The following is an 18,237-nucleotide window of genomic DNA, read 5'->3' as shown; positions in this document are numbered from 1 at the left end:
GTTCCACATGCGTATGCAATTTTAAAGTGTGAGATGTTAGGTATCTATTTACTACATGTAACATGTTCCCACTCCTGCAGCTGCTGCCCACTTTGTTAGCTCTAGTGACAGCAAGCGGGGGATCTTCTACCCCCATTTGCTGTCACTATTTTAAGTTGGGGTGGCTATGTGAGTCTGGGAGACTAAGAGAAATTCTGGGAGACTGAGATGGCCGTGTCAGCTAGGCAAGTCCATGAAACTGAGGGAATTTGTAAGTCTCAGAGGAGTGAGAGAACCCCCATTGAGAGTATTTTTTGTGGATATGGTGACTTAACCACTTAAAGTGCCCGCTAAACTGCCCGCCCATAATGTACTGCAGACGGACGGCAGCTACAGGCAAAGGCAAAGCGATGTACCGGTATGTACTAGCAAATATGCTAGCAAACCTATTGGAATCAGTCTAATTAACAGCTTTGCTTCTCTTCCTGGTGAGCTGTGATTTGGCCCACAGCTCCCTGTACCATGTGGCCAGCTGGAGCCAGTCACAGATCACTATTATTTTGAACTGTAATGACAGTACAAAACGAGCATTGCATTGCAGAGCAATAATCTTTATGCAATGCAAAGTGTAAAAAAAAAAATCCCCGATCACCATCCCAGAGTAGTACAATGTTACTGTGGTAACATTGCACTACTCTGATGAAAGTATTTATTTATTTATTTTTTAAAAAAGAAAAGTGTAAAAAAAAAAAAACACTGAGAGATTTTTTTTCTACTTTTTGTTCTTCATTTTTTAACTACTTGCCAACCCCGTCCATCTGCTGCGGGTGAGCGGCGGCTCTGAGCAAAGTGACATACAAGGGTGGAGAGCAGTAGTTCTAGCACTTGAAGGACATTGCTTTCTGTTTCCATGTGTGCATGCATACACCCCCCACTGCCCCCGTCAGTCCACACAACCCATTGTATGTAACTGCACTACATTTTACACACACACACACGTTAGTGCAATGTTATTATGGTAACATTGTACTATTCTGATAAAAGTATTTAAAAAAAAAAAAATTCTCTAACTACTTGCCAACCGCTTACCCGCATTTTGCGGGCAAGCAGCAGCTCTTGGAAAAGCGACATAGTCTTGCATCACTTCCTATTTTGGGGTGTGAATGCACCCCCCACCTGTCGGTCCAGGGAGAGAAGTGAGAACACCGCTCCGAGTAAAAGCACTACATTTTACACACACACATTAGATTAGCACATTTAACCCTTTGATTGCCCCTATTAACACTTTGAGCACCCCGTCACCCAGCCAGCGCTATTAGTACAGTGTCAGTATATAGAATTCTTCAATCACACTCATGCTATAGGTCGCTGATCAACCCCATTACTAGTATAGTGTTTGTATGAATCAATATATTGATCACGAACAGAACTATACTAGTGTCCCTAAAAATGCAGTATTAGCAGGACCAGCCCTGTTCACTGCCAGCACTAGCGTTTAGCCTCTCCACTGTTTTTCATGGAATTTTATCAATTGATTGTGGGCCAAAGCAATTTATACGCACAACAATACATCGCTGCTCACCCAAATTCAGCTCTTGCCAGACAATTTCCATGGAAACCTATCAGGGTTTCCGAATTTAAAACTTTTGGTCATATTGGTCCACAGACCCTATTCATCATGTGTCCATGTTCTCTGCTGTTGCATATATGCCCATATATAAGTACCAGTAGATATATATACATATATACTGTACCTACTGCTACATTGCTGGACTTGCTGGAGTGGTTATGCCAGGATGATGCCTGCAGCTACAGACATCATCCTGGTATTGTTTTTTTCAGCTGGTGGTTGGCTTTCATGTAAAAACAATCCTAGCAGCTAATTAGCTGCTGGATCGCTTTTACAAGCAGCAGGAAGGGACTTCCCGCCTGCCACATTCCACAGCTCTGTTGGGCTTTCCCGTGCCAACAGGGGATCAGAGAATGCAGCTGGCAGTTCTGCTGGCTGACCATAGTGCAGATCAGAGACCGGAATGGCTCCAATCATCTCTGTGGTCTAAGAAACCGGAAGCTACGAACATTTCATCATTTTGATTTTGCCGGATATGAACAGCGCCTTTTTTAAAATTGGTAAAGCATCTGATCATGCCATTTTTGGTGTGATCAGGTACTTTAAGTCTAACAGACCCCAGATTTCTTAGAAAAGTTTACCTGTCACAGTCTATTGCTATCAAAGGGGATATTTACATTCAGTGGTAACAATAAAAGTGATCCAAAAAAAAAGAGAGGGACAGTGTAAAAATAAAGAAAAAAATAAAAATGTAAAAGAGATTGTACCGTGCATGTGAGGTATCAACGCGAAAGTCAGGCTGAGAGCAGTAGCTCTAGCACTAGACTTCCTGTGTAAATATAAATTGGTGACCTGTAAAGGCTTTTAAAGCATCGTTTATCGATATTAAAAGTTTACGTTGTTTGTAGCTGTTGCACAGACGTGCGCAATTTTAAAGCATGTCATGTTTTGTATCTGTTTACTCGCCGTAACATCATCTTTTATACTTTAGCAAACAATTTGGCAATATATTGTGTTTTGTGAATTCAAAAAAATGTTTTTTTCCAAAAAATTTGCATTTGAAAAATCACCACACAAATACTGTGTGACATAAAAAAATGTCAACACCCACAATATTATTCTCTAGGACCGCTGCTTTTAAAAAATATAGAATTTTGTGGGATTCAAAGTAATTTTCTAGCAAAAAAAATGATTTTTCATGTAAACAAAAAGTGGTTCGGTCTGGAACATGGCTCTGTGCCTAATACCAAGGGAATATTCCCCGATCTGTCTATGGTATTTTCATCTTTGGTTTGAGACTGAGATGATGCTTGAGCTACATATTTATGTTAAACTCATGATTATGTTCTCACTGGTGGAGAACATACCCTGAACACACTGTTCCTCTCTCCTGCAGAATCAGACTGTTAGAATGAAAATTTTAGTTGGATGTATTAGTATAGGTAAGGTCTGACACTGGAATATATTGGAGGGTGAACCCATTATCTCTCTTACTCCTCCTCCTTTTACTTGACTATTTGACATGCTTTGGTAAACAAATGTATCATTGTCTTATGTTTTCTGTTTGAAAAATTTGAATAAAAACTATTGGAAAAGAAAAGGCTTGGTCTTATAGTGGTTAGAAGAATGGATGATGTCTGGCATAAGCTTCTAATTTTGGCCCTGAAATGCCAGGATAGTAGAAGCACCCCCCAAATGATCCCTTTTTGGAGAGTAGATACTCCAAGGTATATGCTAAGGGGGATGGTTAGTATTTTGCAGATCTTATTTGTTGCCAGGAGTTTCTAGATAATGAAGACGGAGAACGAAAATGTATTTTTCCTTTTTTTTTTTTTCAAAACCCTGTGACAAAAATATCTGCAAAATACTCACCAATGCCTCTTATCAAATTCCTTCGGGTGTCTACTTTCCAAAAAGGAGTCATTTGGGGGGCCTGACATTTTAGGGCCTCTAAAACTGTGATAGGTAGTGAGGAAGTGATTTGAGGAAATATGCCCTTTGAAAGCCCAAAGGTGGTCATTGGATTTTGGCGGCCTTTATTTGGCTAGGCTACCAAAAAGTCTTTCACATGTGGTCTCCCCATACTCGGGAGAAGTAGCAGAATGTGTTTTGGGGTGTTATTCCACATATATCAATGGCATGCATGAGCCATATATAATTTAAGTGACAACTCTGTGTAAAAATAAATAGATACTTTTTTTGTCATTTTACAAAAAATTGTGGCAAAAAGTAAAATCTTCCATGGACTTTGTCACTAACTTTGCAGTTATTGGATATTTCTTTATAATCAAAAGTAGAACATATTGGGGTTTTTTTTCAAAATTTTTGGTCTTTTTTCATTTATATCACAAAAAATAAAATACCACCAGAAAGCTCTATTTGTGTGAAAAAATGATATAAATTTTGTTTGGGTGCAGCTTTGCATGACTGCACAATTACCAGTTGAAATAGCGCAGCTCCGAATAGCAAAAAATGGCCTAGCCATGAAGGGGGGTTAATATTCTGGAGCTGATATGGTTAAAACTGACTTCAGTTTTCTGCCAGCTGTGTCTAATTAGGAAGATTTTCCATTTTTTCCTGTCCTGTAGATTCAGAAGTAGACAAGAGGACATTTCCAATGTGAGGGAATTGCATTAGGAAGATTTCTCCTGTATTCCTGCTCTGGTGGAAATGAAAGATTTTGGAGCTACCACTACTTCCCTCCCAGTGACATTGGTAATCAGGACAATCAGAGAGAGAGTTAATCTCTGTAACTTTACACAGACAGCAATAATACCTGATGGCGGGGAATCGAAACCTACAAAAGAAAAAGTCTTACCCACTTTTAACTCCTTCCTGCCCAGGCCAATTTTCAGCTTTCAGCACTTTCACACTTTGACAATTGCGCAGCCATGCAACACTGTACCCGTATGACATTTTTATCATTTTTTTTTCACACAAATAGAGCTTTCTTTTGGTGGTATTTTATCACAACTTAGAGTTTTATTTTTTGCTAAACAAATGAAAAAAAAAGAAAATTTTGAAAAAATAAATTTTCTTAGTTTATATTATAACAGTTTGCAAACAGGTAATTTTTCTCCTTCACATCAATGCACTGTGTTGATGAGGCAGTACTGATGGGCTTTGATTAGCAAAACGTATGAAGCGGCACTGATAGGTAGCACAGATGGGCACTGATAGGCTGCATTGATGATGCGGTACTGATGGGTTTTGATGAGAAGGCACTGATGAGGCTGCACTGATGGGCACTGATAGGTGGCAATGATGGGCACTGATAGGCAGCACTGAAGGGCAGTGATAAGTGGCACTGATTGGCAGAGCTGCTGGGCACAAATTGGCATTGCTTACCAGCAAAAAAATGTGCATTTATTATTTTTTGTTAAAAAGTGAACCTATCCTTTTTAAGTGGTGAGATCATCCTTCAGTAGTTGACAGCACTGTTTGTTTTCTGCAAAAGTGAGAAAGTGAAACTTGTATGTTCCACTAAGCCTAAAAAAAGAAAACAAATGCAGCTATTGATTAGTAAGCTACAATATATTACACTTTTGGTTTTGGGTTTAATACCGCTTTAATCAATGTGTAGTTGCCATTTCCTTCATAAATAATTCACTTGAATATATTTTTCATTTTCTTTTGTACTGCACATGAAAGTATTATTTCTGAGATTTCAGTGTGAAAAAAATATAAATTTTTCTTTTGTCATGTTACCACAGGCTGTACAAGGAACGGGATTGGCATTCATTGCATTCACTGAAGCCATGACTCATTTTCCTGCATCTCCATTTTGGTCTGTTATGTTTTTCTTCATGCTGATTAATCTTGGGTTAGGAAGTATGATTGGCACTATGTCGGGAATTATTACACCTATTATTGATACATTTAAAGTACAAAAAGAAATATTGACTGGTAAGTAGTTTTTAATATCCTTTTTTATTTTATAATGCTTCTGGTAAGAAAACCTAAAAAGTGTACCTTTATTTATCATTTATTACAGGTACTTATATAGCGCCGTCAATTTGCGCAGTGCTTTAAATATATATTGTACATTCACATCAGTCCTTACCCTCATGGAGCGTACAATCTAAGGTCCGTAACTCACACTCATACATATACATACTAGGGCCAGTTTAGACAGGCGCCAATTAACCTACCAGTATGTCTTTGGAGTGTGGGAGGAAACCGGAGTACCTGAGGAAACTAATGCAGACACAGGGAGAACATGCAAATGCTTATAATGCATTATGGAAGCAAGATATAACCTTTCTGTTTCTTCTGTAGGAACATTTATTTTGGATATAATTGATCTTTTCTTGCATTTAAGATCTAGTGCCACATTTTATTATGTGCTACTTACATTTATGTGTAACTTTTTGAGTTTCAAAGTTCTTTTCAGAGTTGCTTTGGGTCACCCACAAATTAATGATCCACGACGTGTGTGTGTGTATATATATATATATATATATGTGTGTATTTGTGTGTCTGTGTATATATGTGTGTGTGTATATATACAGTGGGGCAAAAAAGTATTTAGTCAGCCACCAATTGTGCAAGTTCTCCTACTTAAAAAGATGAGAGAGGCCTGTAATTGGCATCATAGGTAGACCTCAACTATGAGAGACAAAATGAGAAAAAAAATCCAGACAATCACATTGGCTGATTTGGAAAGAATTTATTTGCAAATTATGGTGGAAAATAAGTATTTGGTCAATATCAAAAGTTTATCTCAATACTTTGTTATATATCCTTTGTTGGCAATGACGGAGGTCATACGTTTCCTGTAAGTCTTCACAAGGTTGGCACACACTGTTGCTGGTATGTTGGCCCATTCCTCCATGCAGATCTCCTCTAGAGCAGTGATGTTTTGGGGCTGTCGCTGGGCACTCCAGGACCTTGAAATGCTTCTTACGAAGCCACTCCTTCGTTGCCCGGGCGGTATGTTTGGGATCATTGTCATGTTGGAAGACCCAGCCACGTTTCATCTTCAATGCCCTTGCTGATGGAAGGAGGTTTGCACTCAAAATCTCACGATACATGGCTCCATTCATTCTGTCCTGTACATGGATCAGTCGTCCTGGTCCCTTTGTGGACAAACAGCCCCAAAGCATAATGTTGCCACCCCCATGCTTCACAGTAGGTATGGTGTTCTTTGGATGCAACTCAGCATTCTCTCTCCTCTAAACACGACGAGCTGTGTTTCTACCAAACAGTTCTATTTTGGTTTCATCTGACCATATGACATTCTCCCAGTCCTCTTCTGGATCATCCAAATGCTCTCTAGCAAACATCAGACGGGCCCAGACATATACTGGCTTAAGCAGGGGGACAAGTCTGGCACTGCAGGATCTGAGTCCCTGGCGGCGTAGTGTGTTACTGATGGTAGCCTTTGTTACGTTGGTCCCAGCTCTCTGCAGGTCATTCACTAGGTCCCCTCGTGTGGTCCTGGGATTTTTGCTCACCGTTCTTGTGATCATTTTGACCCCACGGGGTGAGATCTTGCGTGGAGCCCCAGATAGAGGGAGATTATCAGTGGTCTTGTATGTCTTCCATTTTCTAATTATTGCTCCCACAGTTTATTTGTTCACACCAAGCTGCTTGCCTATTGCAGATGCAGTCTTCCCAGCCTGGTGCAGGTCTACAATTTTGTTTCTGGTGTCCTTCGACAGCTCTTTGGTCTTCACCATAGTGGAGTTTGGAGTGTGACTGAGGTTGTTGACAGGTGTCTTTTATACTGATAACAAGTTCAAACAGGTGCCATTGATACAGGTAATGAGTGCAAGACAGAGGAGCCTCTTAAAGAAGAAGGTACAGGTCTGTGAGAGCCAGAAATCTTGCTTATTTGTAGGTGACCAAATACTTATTTTCCACCATAATTTGCAAATAAATTCTTTCCTAATCAGCCAATGTGATTGTCTGGATTTTATTTCTCATTTTATCTCTCATAGTTGAGGTCTACCTATGATGCCAATTACAGGCCTCTCTCATCTTTTTAAGTGGGAGAACTTGCACAATTGGTGGCTGACTAAATTCCTTTTTTGCCCCACTGTATGTATGTGTGTATATATATATATATATATATATATATATATATATATATTGTATGTGTATATACTGTATGTGTGTGTATATATATATATATATATACTCAGTCAGGTCCATAAATATTGGGACATCAACAAAATTGTAACATTTTTGGCTCTATACACCACCACAATGGATTTGAAATGAAACGAACAAGATGTGCTTTAACTGCAGACTGTCAGCTTTAATTTGAGGGTATTTACATCCAAATCAGGTGAACGGTGTAGGAATTACAACAGTTTGCATATGTGCCCCCTACTTGTTAAGGGACCAAAAGTAATGGGACAATTGGCTTCTCAGCTGTTCCATGGCCAGGTGTGTGTTATTCCTTCATTATCCCAATTACAATGAGCAGATAAAAGGTCCAGAGTTCATTTCAAGTGTGCTATTTGCATTTGGAATCTGTTTCTGTCAACTCTCAAGATGAGATCCAAAGAGCTATCACTATCAGTGAAGCAAGCCATCATTAGGCTGAAAAATCAAAACAAACCCATCAGAGAGATAGCAAAAACATTAGGCGTGGCCAAAACAACTGTTTGGAACATTCTTAAAAAGAAGGAACGCACCGGTGAGCTCAGCAACACAAAAAGACCCAGAAGACTACGGAAAACAACTGTGGTGGATGACCGAAGAATTCTTTCCCTGGTGAAGAAAACACCCTGCACAACAGTTGGCCAGATCAAGAACATTCTCCAGGAGGTAGGTGTATGTGTGTCAAAGTCAACAATCAGGAGAAGACTTCACCAGAGTGAATACAGAGGGTTCACCGCAAGATGTAAACCATTGGTGAGCCTCAAAAACAGGAAGGCCAGATTAGAGTTTGCCAAACGACATCTAAAAAAGCCTTCACAGTTCTGGAACAACATCCTGATGAGACCAAGATCAACTTGTACCAGAGTGATGGAAAGAGAAGAGCATGGAGAAGGAAAGGAACTGCTCATGATCCTAAGCATACCACCACATCAGTGAAGCATGGTGGTGGTAGTGTCATGGCGTGGGCATGTATGGCTGCCAATGGAACTGGTTCTCTTGTATTTATTGATGATGTGACTGCTGACAAAAGCAGCAGGATGAATTCTGAAGTGTTTCGGGCAATATTATCCGCTCACATTCAGCCAAATGCTTCAGAACTCATTGGACGCCACTTCACAGTGCAGATGGACAATGACCCAAAGCATACTGCAAAAGCAACCAAAGAGTTTTTTAAGGAAAAGAAGTGGAATGTTATGCAATGGCCAAGTCAATCACGTGACCTGAATCCGATTGAGCATGCATTTCACTTGCTGAAGACAAAACTGAAGGGAAAATGCCCCAAGAACAAGCAGGAACTGAAGACAGTTGCAGTAGAGGCCTGGCAGAGCATCACCAGGGATGAAACCCAGCGTCTGGTGATGTCTATGCGTTCCAGACTTCAGGCTGTAATAGACTGCAAAGGATTTGCAACCAAGTATTAAAAAGTGAAAGTTTGATTTATGATTATTATTCTGTCCCATTACGTTTGGTCCCTTAACAAGTGGGAGGCACATATGCAAACTGTAATTCCTACACTGTTCACCTGATTTGGATGTAAATACCCTCAAATTAAAGCTGACAGTCTGCAGTTAAAGCACATCTTGTTAGTTTCATTTCAAATCCATTGTGGTGATGTATAGAGCCAAAATTGTTAGAATTTTGTCGATGTCCCAATATTTATGGACCTGACTGTATATATATATATAATTTTTTTGTTTGGTTGTTTTAATGGTGGAGTACCTCAGTACTGGACTCTTTCACCCATTTTCTGCCCAGGCCAATTTTAACTTTCAGCACTGCCACACTTTGAATGACAATTACTCAGTCATGCAACACTGTACCCAAATGAAATTTTAATAATTTTTTTCACACAAATAGAGCTTTCTTTTGGGATTTTTATCTTTTGCTTTGTTTCTGTTATAGTATTTTGCAAATAAATAATCTTTCTTCATAAATGTAGGCCAAAATGTATACTGCTACATTTATTTGGTAAAAATAACCCAAGTCCGTGTATATTATTTAGTCCGTAGAAAAGTTAGAGTTCGCAAGCTATGGTATATATACTATAACGGAAAGTCCCTTCCCATAGTGTCCCTTCGAATGTGCTTGCAAATCCTTATTGGTAGCCCACAAATTAAGTCGATTAATTCTGACTGCAGCAAAAGATGACACGCAATTCACAAACCTTCACTATAAAATTATAATAAAGTCCAAAATAGTAAGATCTTTCACCAAATTATCCACAGTTACCACCAACGTATCCACATGTCCCAATGTCTCCCTGTACCAATATCTTCTATAACTGATTGCCAGTGCTACTCATGCATACACCTCCCATAAACAATATATGCTTATCTCCGAACCAGACCCTGACAGTCAAGGGTCTCATGCGCTTGTGCCTCCTTCATGTGCTGCAAACAGGATGGCTCCAGTTTCGCTCCACCACAGATGGTTCCCAATGTTCCACGGATCCTCCACGCAGATAAGAAGCATTATTTCATTCATAAAAGAAGAATAGGGACTGCTAGTGCTTTCCGTACAGTAAAAACATTTATTCAGTATGTAAAATTACACTTCCAAGGCAATGCGCACAGTGCTATGTACAGAGCATTTTAAACACAGGCAACTCTCTGTCGCATGACATCAAGATGGCTGCTGAATGACCCCACTCCACTCCCATATACCCAGTCAACAGGCTTCCTGAGGCTTGATGGAGGAAGACTATTATTTTTATTATCATTATATGATTATAGGCCAGGCAGGAAGAAGTTTAACATTGCAACTATAAGGAATAACATATGGTAAAATGCTCTTATTTCTATAACAGTTGTCTTTAGTACAGTCCCTTGGGTTAAAGTGTTTTGCAGCTAAATTGGGATAACGTCTGTTAACTTAGAAAAAAAAATTTAAGAATTGTTGCTGCTTACCATTTCAGATGTTTTTTCCGATAATTCCAGCAGTGAAAAAATCCTACTTAGTTCTCTTTGTGAGGGGGCTGGAGAGCTGTACTTGCCCTAATTAAAGTGTAATTAAAAGGAAAAAGCGTAAGGGAGAGTTATGACCCCTGTCAGTTTCCCGTCACTTCCTGGCCTGTAGCCAAAACAGGAAGTAAGAGGAAATTTCTCCAAAGTGAGGGAATCCCAGGGTATCACCCGAGTCACCAGAACTAGTGTCCCCACTGGACGATTTCTCCTCTATTCCTGTTCTGATGTTAACTGATAGAGAGGGTAAATCTCTGTAACAGGAGCACAGACCGCAATAAAACCTGACAACAGTTCCAGTCCCTCTCCAAATTTAAAAAAATTGCCTTTAATGAAATTGTAACCCTGCCAGTACTGTAATCTCATTATCAAATGTAAACTAAATTTGAATAGTTTGTTCTAGCAAAAGGTAAGATGTACAAATGTACCTTCAGCATGGTTATGCAATAAGAGGTATTCAATCTGTCCTTAGCCTTTCTATTGGGACTAAAACTGTCTATTGGGACAGAAATGCTTGCAGTCAGCTATGGTATCTAAAAAATAAATTTGTAGGTATGACATGTGAAAGGGAACATATAACAAACATAGTGTGGTTTTCTCAAATTTTAACTCCCTGCGCAAAATCACGCGATTTATGTGATACGCACTCCCACTTCACGTGCAGGAGACGCGCACCCACTGGCCCGGTGGTGCTGTGTTTCGGTACAGCACCAATCACTCACCAGTTTCAGGCCAATGATGTATGGCCTGGACCTGCTGATTCGGTTATAACCAGTCAGAGCTCAGCCTGTGCTAACACGGGCACAGGAAATGATGCAATCTTCTCTCCTTGGAGCACTTTCCATTCAAGAGAGAGATGAAAGCGAGTTAAAGCACTACACACATACAGTAAAAGCACTGCTAAGTCACATTTAACCCCCTGATCACCCCCTAGTTAACCCTTTCACTGCCTTTTCACCAGTGTCATTATTACAGTGTATAGATTTTGTACTGATCACTGTATTAGTGTCACAGGTGACTTCAGTTAGCATTCCTCCCAGATAGTGTCAGATTGCCCACCACTACATAATTAATCAGATTTAACCCTTTGATTGCCAGGAACACGCTCGCATACATAATAAACCTCCTTTGCTAGTAATGAATTGACCAATATCTTTGATCAGATCAGAACTATACCAGTGTTCACAATAGTATAGTGTCCCAAAAAAACACCTCATTAGCAGGATCCGCCCTGATACTTGCCAGCACCTGCTTTAGCCACTATGCTTAAGCAAGTGTGGTGTCAGTAGATCACTATCACTTGATACATTGCACACAAAACTGCAGGGTTAGCAAGATCAGGCCTGCTAGCATTAGCAGGTACATTTTTTTTTGTAGTGGTTCAAGCAGTCCCTGAGAGTCAGGTGCTCTTTCTCGTGAGTCACACTAGGTACCTATACATTTAGTGGCCAAAATATCCAACAATAGGTACACTAGTGAAGAGTCCTACAGGATTCTCTTTATGTCACATGAGAGCAAAGGGGAAGCCTAACTGACAGAATCTGCCTCAGAGTATGTAGAGAGCAGTGGCACCCTGACAACTCATACGATCGAGTAGAGGTCCCTGCTAAAGTCAGGCATACCCGACCCATTCCCAGATTGCTGAGGTGTTAGAATTGCATGATTCTCATATGCAGCAGAGTGTCAGTATTAGTGCCATTCTACCTTTTTGGTCAGCTGGCAAGCACCAGCGGCCTAATACATCCTGGTCTTTTACATACCAGCACTGCAGTATCACTTGGTGACATGGTGAGTCCCATAAGTGCAGTACAAGCTGGTGCAGTGGCTAGCACAAGTAGTGTCTTGCAGCCACCAAGAATTTGAACACAAACCCGTGTCCCTTCAAATGTGCTAGCAAATCCTTATTGGTAGCCCACAAATTCTGCAGCACTCGTACTTCCTTCCCCCATTCATGGCCCAACCTGGATTCAGGTGCAAACACCAAATTTAATTACTCCCCTTGATTTTTTGGAGATCTTTTTCAAAGAAGATCTGTATGGATTGATTGTGGGCCAAAGCAATTTATACGCACAACAATTTATTGCCACCAACCCAAATTCAAACCTTGCCAGACCATTTGCATGGAAAACTATTACTGTTTCCGAATGTAAACTTTTTTTTGGCTCTAAAGCTCAACATGGGCATTGCTAAAAAGGATGAGTCGCGGTCACATTTCTCCACAGACCTGATTCATCATATGAGCCCCTCATTAATTTTTCTGTGCGCCTTGCATTCAAACAGTTTCTTCCCAGCAAGCGTGCCACATATGGGGTCAAAATGTATAAGACCTGTGAGCAGGCAACAGGCTATACATGTAATTTTTGGCTTTATGAGGGAAAAGATAGTCACCTGGAGCCCCCCCCCCCCCGATGCCCAGGCTACATGGGGAGCAGTGGAAAGATTGTTTGGGACTTGGTGTCACGCTTTTTCTATATGGGGTACCACTTATACGTGGACAATTTTTATACAAGCTGTAATTGAAGTGACACAGACTGTGCTTGAATACTTCCGTTAGAATACCGCTTCCCCGTCCGAACACCGACAACAGACACCACGGCTGACCATACAATACTAGATGACACCAGTCTGTCTGAACATGGAACTCTTTATTTTAAACTCAAACGGGCCTTTTTATAAAATACACACTGAGACTGATCACATGATCATATGCAAATGCAGCTATATACAGAAATAGACTTAACACTCTAAACAGTAAGTTAATTAGGTTAGCTAGCTGGGTGACCCAAACAAACGATGAATGAGAATTTATACCTAGACAATGATTTGATGAATTAGGATCTCACTACAGAGCAGATGGTCCGGCTCCTACACTGGAGTAGAGGAGAGGCCAGCGTGATCAGCTCTTTCAATTCACATGTCTAGTTCAGAATCAACAACCAGGAATAGTCATCATATGGCTGATAAATATTACTGTCACATCTGAAGTAATTACAACCACATTCTCAGCGTCCATTAGTCACCCTTATGCACATAAGAGGGATATGGGGAGCCAAGACAGGGGTCTCCCATCCTCTGCAAAGTAAGCTGGGTTCCATGAGCCCCCCACCCAAAGTGACTCCCGTCACACAAGCTTGCCACTAATTAGACATTTGTACAATCTTGGAATTGGCAAAGTGGCACCGTGCGACCTAATCACTGGGGCTTCCCCCAAAGCCAGCTTAAAAATGACGAAATTGCTCTCAGTGAAGTGGAATGTATTCCATTCACGCAGACATGACATTCCAAATTTCCATGGCAGCTGGTGTTGTTGAGATGCCCCTCTGTGTCCAAAACGAACTTTAACATGGGAGGGGTGGACTTCCACAACCAGATGATGAGGCCATACTTGGTTTCCTGTAAAGCCAGACACTTTTACAAAAAAAATGTCTATATATTTATTTCAATTGGCTCTGTACAACGCTTTTGTGCTTTACAAAGCAACTGGAAGAAGTGCATCATTTCTAAAATTTCAGGCCCTTCACGGCCTTTTTGTATCCAGTAGGTGCTGTGGCCCAAACCCCCAAACCAAATGCAGTGAGCTAACTACATGAGAGGCATTTTCCCGATGCCATTCCTGGAACCCAACCCAAAAGTCACCCCAAAAAAAGATGTGTCTGTAGCAAACACTGAATTGGGCATGACACCTGCTCTTTTTTGTCCCTCCTGTCCTGGCCAACCTGGTCTCTGCCTCAAAGACTGCTTCCGTTGCTCCCATACACTAGTGGAGTATAGGGTACAGCATGGCACAGTCAAGGCACATATTTACACAGGTGCTTGAAAAATGTTTGGTAGTGTGGAAACTGGCTATCGAGTTTTGGAGACCCTAATATTCTGAAAAGTTTACAATTTAAAAAAAAAATAAATAAATAACAATTTAAAAAATAAATAAAGAAGCCAAAAATAGTTGTAATTTTATTGCGTTACTTTTCTAGTGTTACTGTTTTATTGCTAACCATTGTTGTTTACTTTGTAGGAATGTCATTCAGCTGCAGCACCAATCTGTTTATTCTGAAAGCAACAGGGTGTGCTCTCAGAATATACGTCAGTGCGCTGCTGGATGAGTTTTTTCATCTGCAGTTAAAAAAAGAACATATATGCCCAAGCATGGGGGCCTGGGGTGGCCAGTGGGCCATATGCTTCTGCATATATTTTTTTTTTTAATTTTGGGAGGGGTAGAGATTTCTTCATCCACATCAATCAATGTGAACAGAGGAATCCGTTACTTTTTTTTTTTTTTTTTTTCATGTATGCTTAACATTAGAAGTGGGTGGATGCAGGGTGGTATATTCTAATTGGAAGCATACAACACACTTTTCTCTGGCAGAGATTTCTTCTCTTTTTTTTTCATTCAGCCCACAGGATTCATAAAAAAAGGCATCGTATTGTTTTTTTCAGCCGGCGGTTGGCTTTCATGTAAAAGCAATCCTAGGGGCTAATCATCCACAGGATTGCCTTTTACAAGCAGCGGGAGGAGATGGATATGTGTGTGTGTGTCCCGCTGCCTACCAAAGCTTTTTAGAGCTGTCCCATCCCATCGGAGAACAGTGAAATGGCATGTGCAAGAATCGGCCCCGTGTCGGTATGCACCATGCATGTGAGGTATTGCTACTCCACTAATGTCCGATCTAGGGCAGTAATTCTATCACTAGACCTCCTGTGTAAATCTAAAGTGGTAACCTGTAAAGGTCTTTAAAACGTCGCCTATGGATATTAAAAATGTTTGTAGTTTTTTGCCGTTGCACGGGATGTGCACAGTTTTAAAGCATGTCATGTTTGGTATCTACTCGAAATAACATCATCTGCTTTAAATAATATATAATGTTTGGGGGTTCAAAGTCATCTTCTAGCAAAAAAATACTGATTTTTTTTTCATGTAAACAAAAGTCTTGGTCAACAGTTGGTTAGGAGAGTGAGAGGTGTGTGGCATAAGCGTCTAATGCTGGGCATAAAATGCCAAGATAACCCCCCCAAAATGACCCGTTTGGAGTAGACACTCCTTCTATTGACTTAAAATGCCTCTCAGTAAATAGTTTGATTTTTTGCCACAAGTTTTTGGAAAATGACAATTTTTTTTTCTTTTTACACAAAGTTGTTACCTAAAATATATATTGCTCACACATGCCATGGGTATAGGTGGAATTACTCCCCAAAATACATTCTGCTACTTCTCCCGAGTATGGGGATACCACATGTGAGAGACTTTTTGGCAGTCTAGCCACGTACAGGACCCCAAAACCCAATAAGCACCTTCAGGCTTTTAAAGGGCTTTATTTCCTCATTACACTTTCTGACTACCTTTCATCGTTTTGGAGGCCCTGAAATACCCGAAAAGTACAAAGGCCCCCCCCCCCAAATGACCCTTTTTGGGAAAGTAGACACCCCAAGGAATTTGATAAGAGGCATGATGAGTGTTTAGCAGATCTTGTTTCATTGCCACAAGTTTTTGGAAAAGGAAGGAAGAAAACAAAAATGTAATTTTTCCTTTTTTTTATTATTCAAAATCCTGTATGAAAAAGTGAGATCTGCAAAATACCACGCCTTTATTAAATTTCTTGGGGTGTCTACTTTGCAAAAAAGGGGTTATTGGGGGGGGTGCGCTATCCGGGAATTTCATAGCCTCTGAAACTACACCATCAGGCTTTCAAAGGGTCATTGGATTTCGAGCTCCTGTATGTGACTAGGCTCCAAAAAAGTTTCACTCATGTGGTATCTCCATACTCAGAAGTAGCAGAATACATTTTGGGGTGTAATTCCAAATATACCCATATATGTGAGCAATATACCTTTTAAATAACAGCTTTGTGTAAGAAAAAAAAAGGGGGTCATTTGGGGGTGTTTGTATTGCCCTGGCATTTTAGCACCTCAAGAAATGAGATAGGCAGTCAGAACGTAAAAGCTGCGTAAATTCCAGTATCTATACCATAGTTTGTAGATGCTATAACTTTTAAACAAATCAACTAATGTATACTTATTGGGATTTTTTTTACCAAAGACATGTAGCAAAATACATTTTGGCCTAAACTTCTGATGAAATTTGAGTTTATTGGATATTTTTTATAACAGAAATTAGATAGTTTTCTAAAAAATATTTGTTTTTATTTTTGTGCTATAAACAGAAAAAGACCAAACAGAGGTGATCAAATACCACCTAAAGAAAGCTCTGTTTGTGTGAATAAAATTACATACATTTCGTTTGGGTACAGCATTGCATGACCGCACAATTACCAGTTCAAATAGCACAGTGCCGAATAGCAAAAAATGGCCTGGCCAGGAAGAGGGGTGGGGGGGGTAAATTTTTGGAAGGTCAAGTGGTTAAAGTGGAACTTCGCTCTCTCAATCAACATTCAGTATTTTTAATCCTTATGCTGCTAGCATTACTAAATAGATAGGAAAGTACAGTTAGGTCCATATATTTTTAGACACAGGCGCAATTTTCATACTTTTGGCTCTGTATGAATGAATAAATTAAAACAAAATAATCCAACTGAATTTGAAGTGCAAACTTTCATCTTTAATTCAAGGGTTTTAACAGAAATATCAAGTACAAATTTTAGGAACTGCAACCATTTTTGTATACATAAAAAGTTTATATAGACCAAAGAAAAAAATATCGATATATCGATATATCCTAAAGTCTATATCATCGCAGATCATGAATATAGTATTAAGAATAGGTGATTATGTTGGAGCTGCTATTATACAGCTGTAGTGAAACAAATATATATAAAATGTGAAAAAGGCCACAATAACAGCGCTCTCAAAATACAACCAAAATAAAATAAAGTAAATAAATAACTGAAAAAGCCCACAACCACCAAATAAAGTGAAATTGTGCTACACAAAATTAAATAAAAAAATAACTGTTCCTACATAAAGTCCATCAAATAAAGTCCATATACATATTATATGATCTTCCTTCAATGAAGATATGGAATCTTTCTTTCACAAAACTCAATCCTCCACCAACGTGAATACTCCAGTGCTCAACACCCCATCAAAGTGCAAACTCACCAGATACTGGTGAAAAAACAGCATGTTTTTGTATATCAATGGATGTGAGATGAATCAGCAGCATAACATTAGTAATCATTCATCAGATGATCCCAGTAATCTCCATCATATTGAGCATGAGCCACATGTGAACAAATAGAAAACACTCTCCATAGCGTAATAACGTTTTAATCTTATTCCAGCAAATTCCCCCATAAAAATCTTACTCACATTTAGTAAGCAAATATAAAGCCTTTTAAGTTTAAAAACATTTCCAGCCTGCAGTGCTTAGTACACTGCTTCCAACACACCCAGTGGCATCTCACCAGCCTGCAACAGATGACGCAGTTGCGTTCACCTGGTCAGGACACGTGATAACAGTGTTTGTGATGACGTCACTGCTGGATCACGCGTTTCGTCACACAACTTTGTCCGAGGGTGTGATCAGCAGTGGATTAAGCTAGCTCTTATAAAGCAACACATTCTCCCATTGGTTGACATAGATTTACATAGCAACACCTTCTGACAATTGAACACAGGATAACCCAAACTACACTGATTGCCTTATTTAGACACCTTATCAGTGGA

At 39.8% G+C, this 18,237-nt stretch overlaps 1 protein-coding gene across 2 annotated transcripts in view; it reads left to right on the top strand.

Annotated features, from left to right (window-relative positions):
• SLC6A17 (solute carrier family 6 member 17) overlaps nucleotides 1-18,237 on the top strand; it is a 450,753-nt gene that overhangs the window by 334,704 nt on the left and 97,812 nt on the right. For both annotated transcript variants that reach the window (XM_089657075.1, XM_089657076.1), the window contains exon 9: nucleotides 5,263-5,455. In XM_089657075.1, the coding sequence (XP_089513201.1) occupies nucleotides 5,263-5,455 (193 nt within the window). The remainder of the gene's footprint in view (nucleotides 1-5,262; nucleotides 5,456-18,237) is intronic.

Source organism: Staurois parvus, unplaced genomic scaffold (assembly GCF_062004578.1).
Source record: "Staurois parvus isolate SC_StPar_1 unplaced genomic scaffold, SC_StPar_1.0 ptg000961l, whole genome shotgun sequence".
In the NCBI taxonomy this organism is placed as follows: Eukaryota; Metazoa; Chordata; class Amphibia; order Anura; family Ranidae; genus Staurois; species Staurois parvus.
This window is presented reverse-complemented; position numbering and strand designations above follow the sequence as displayed.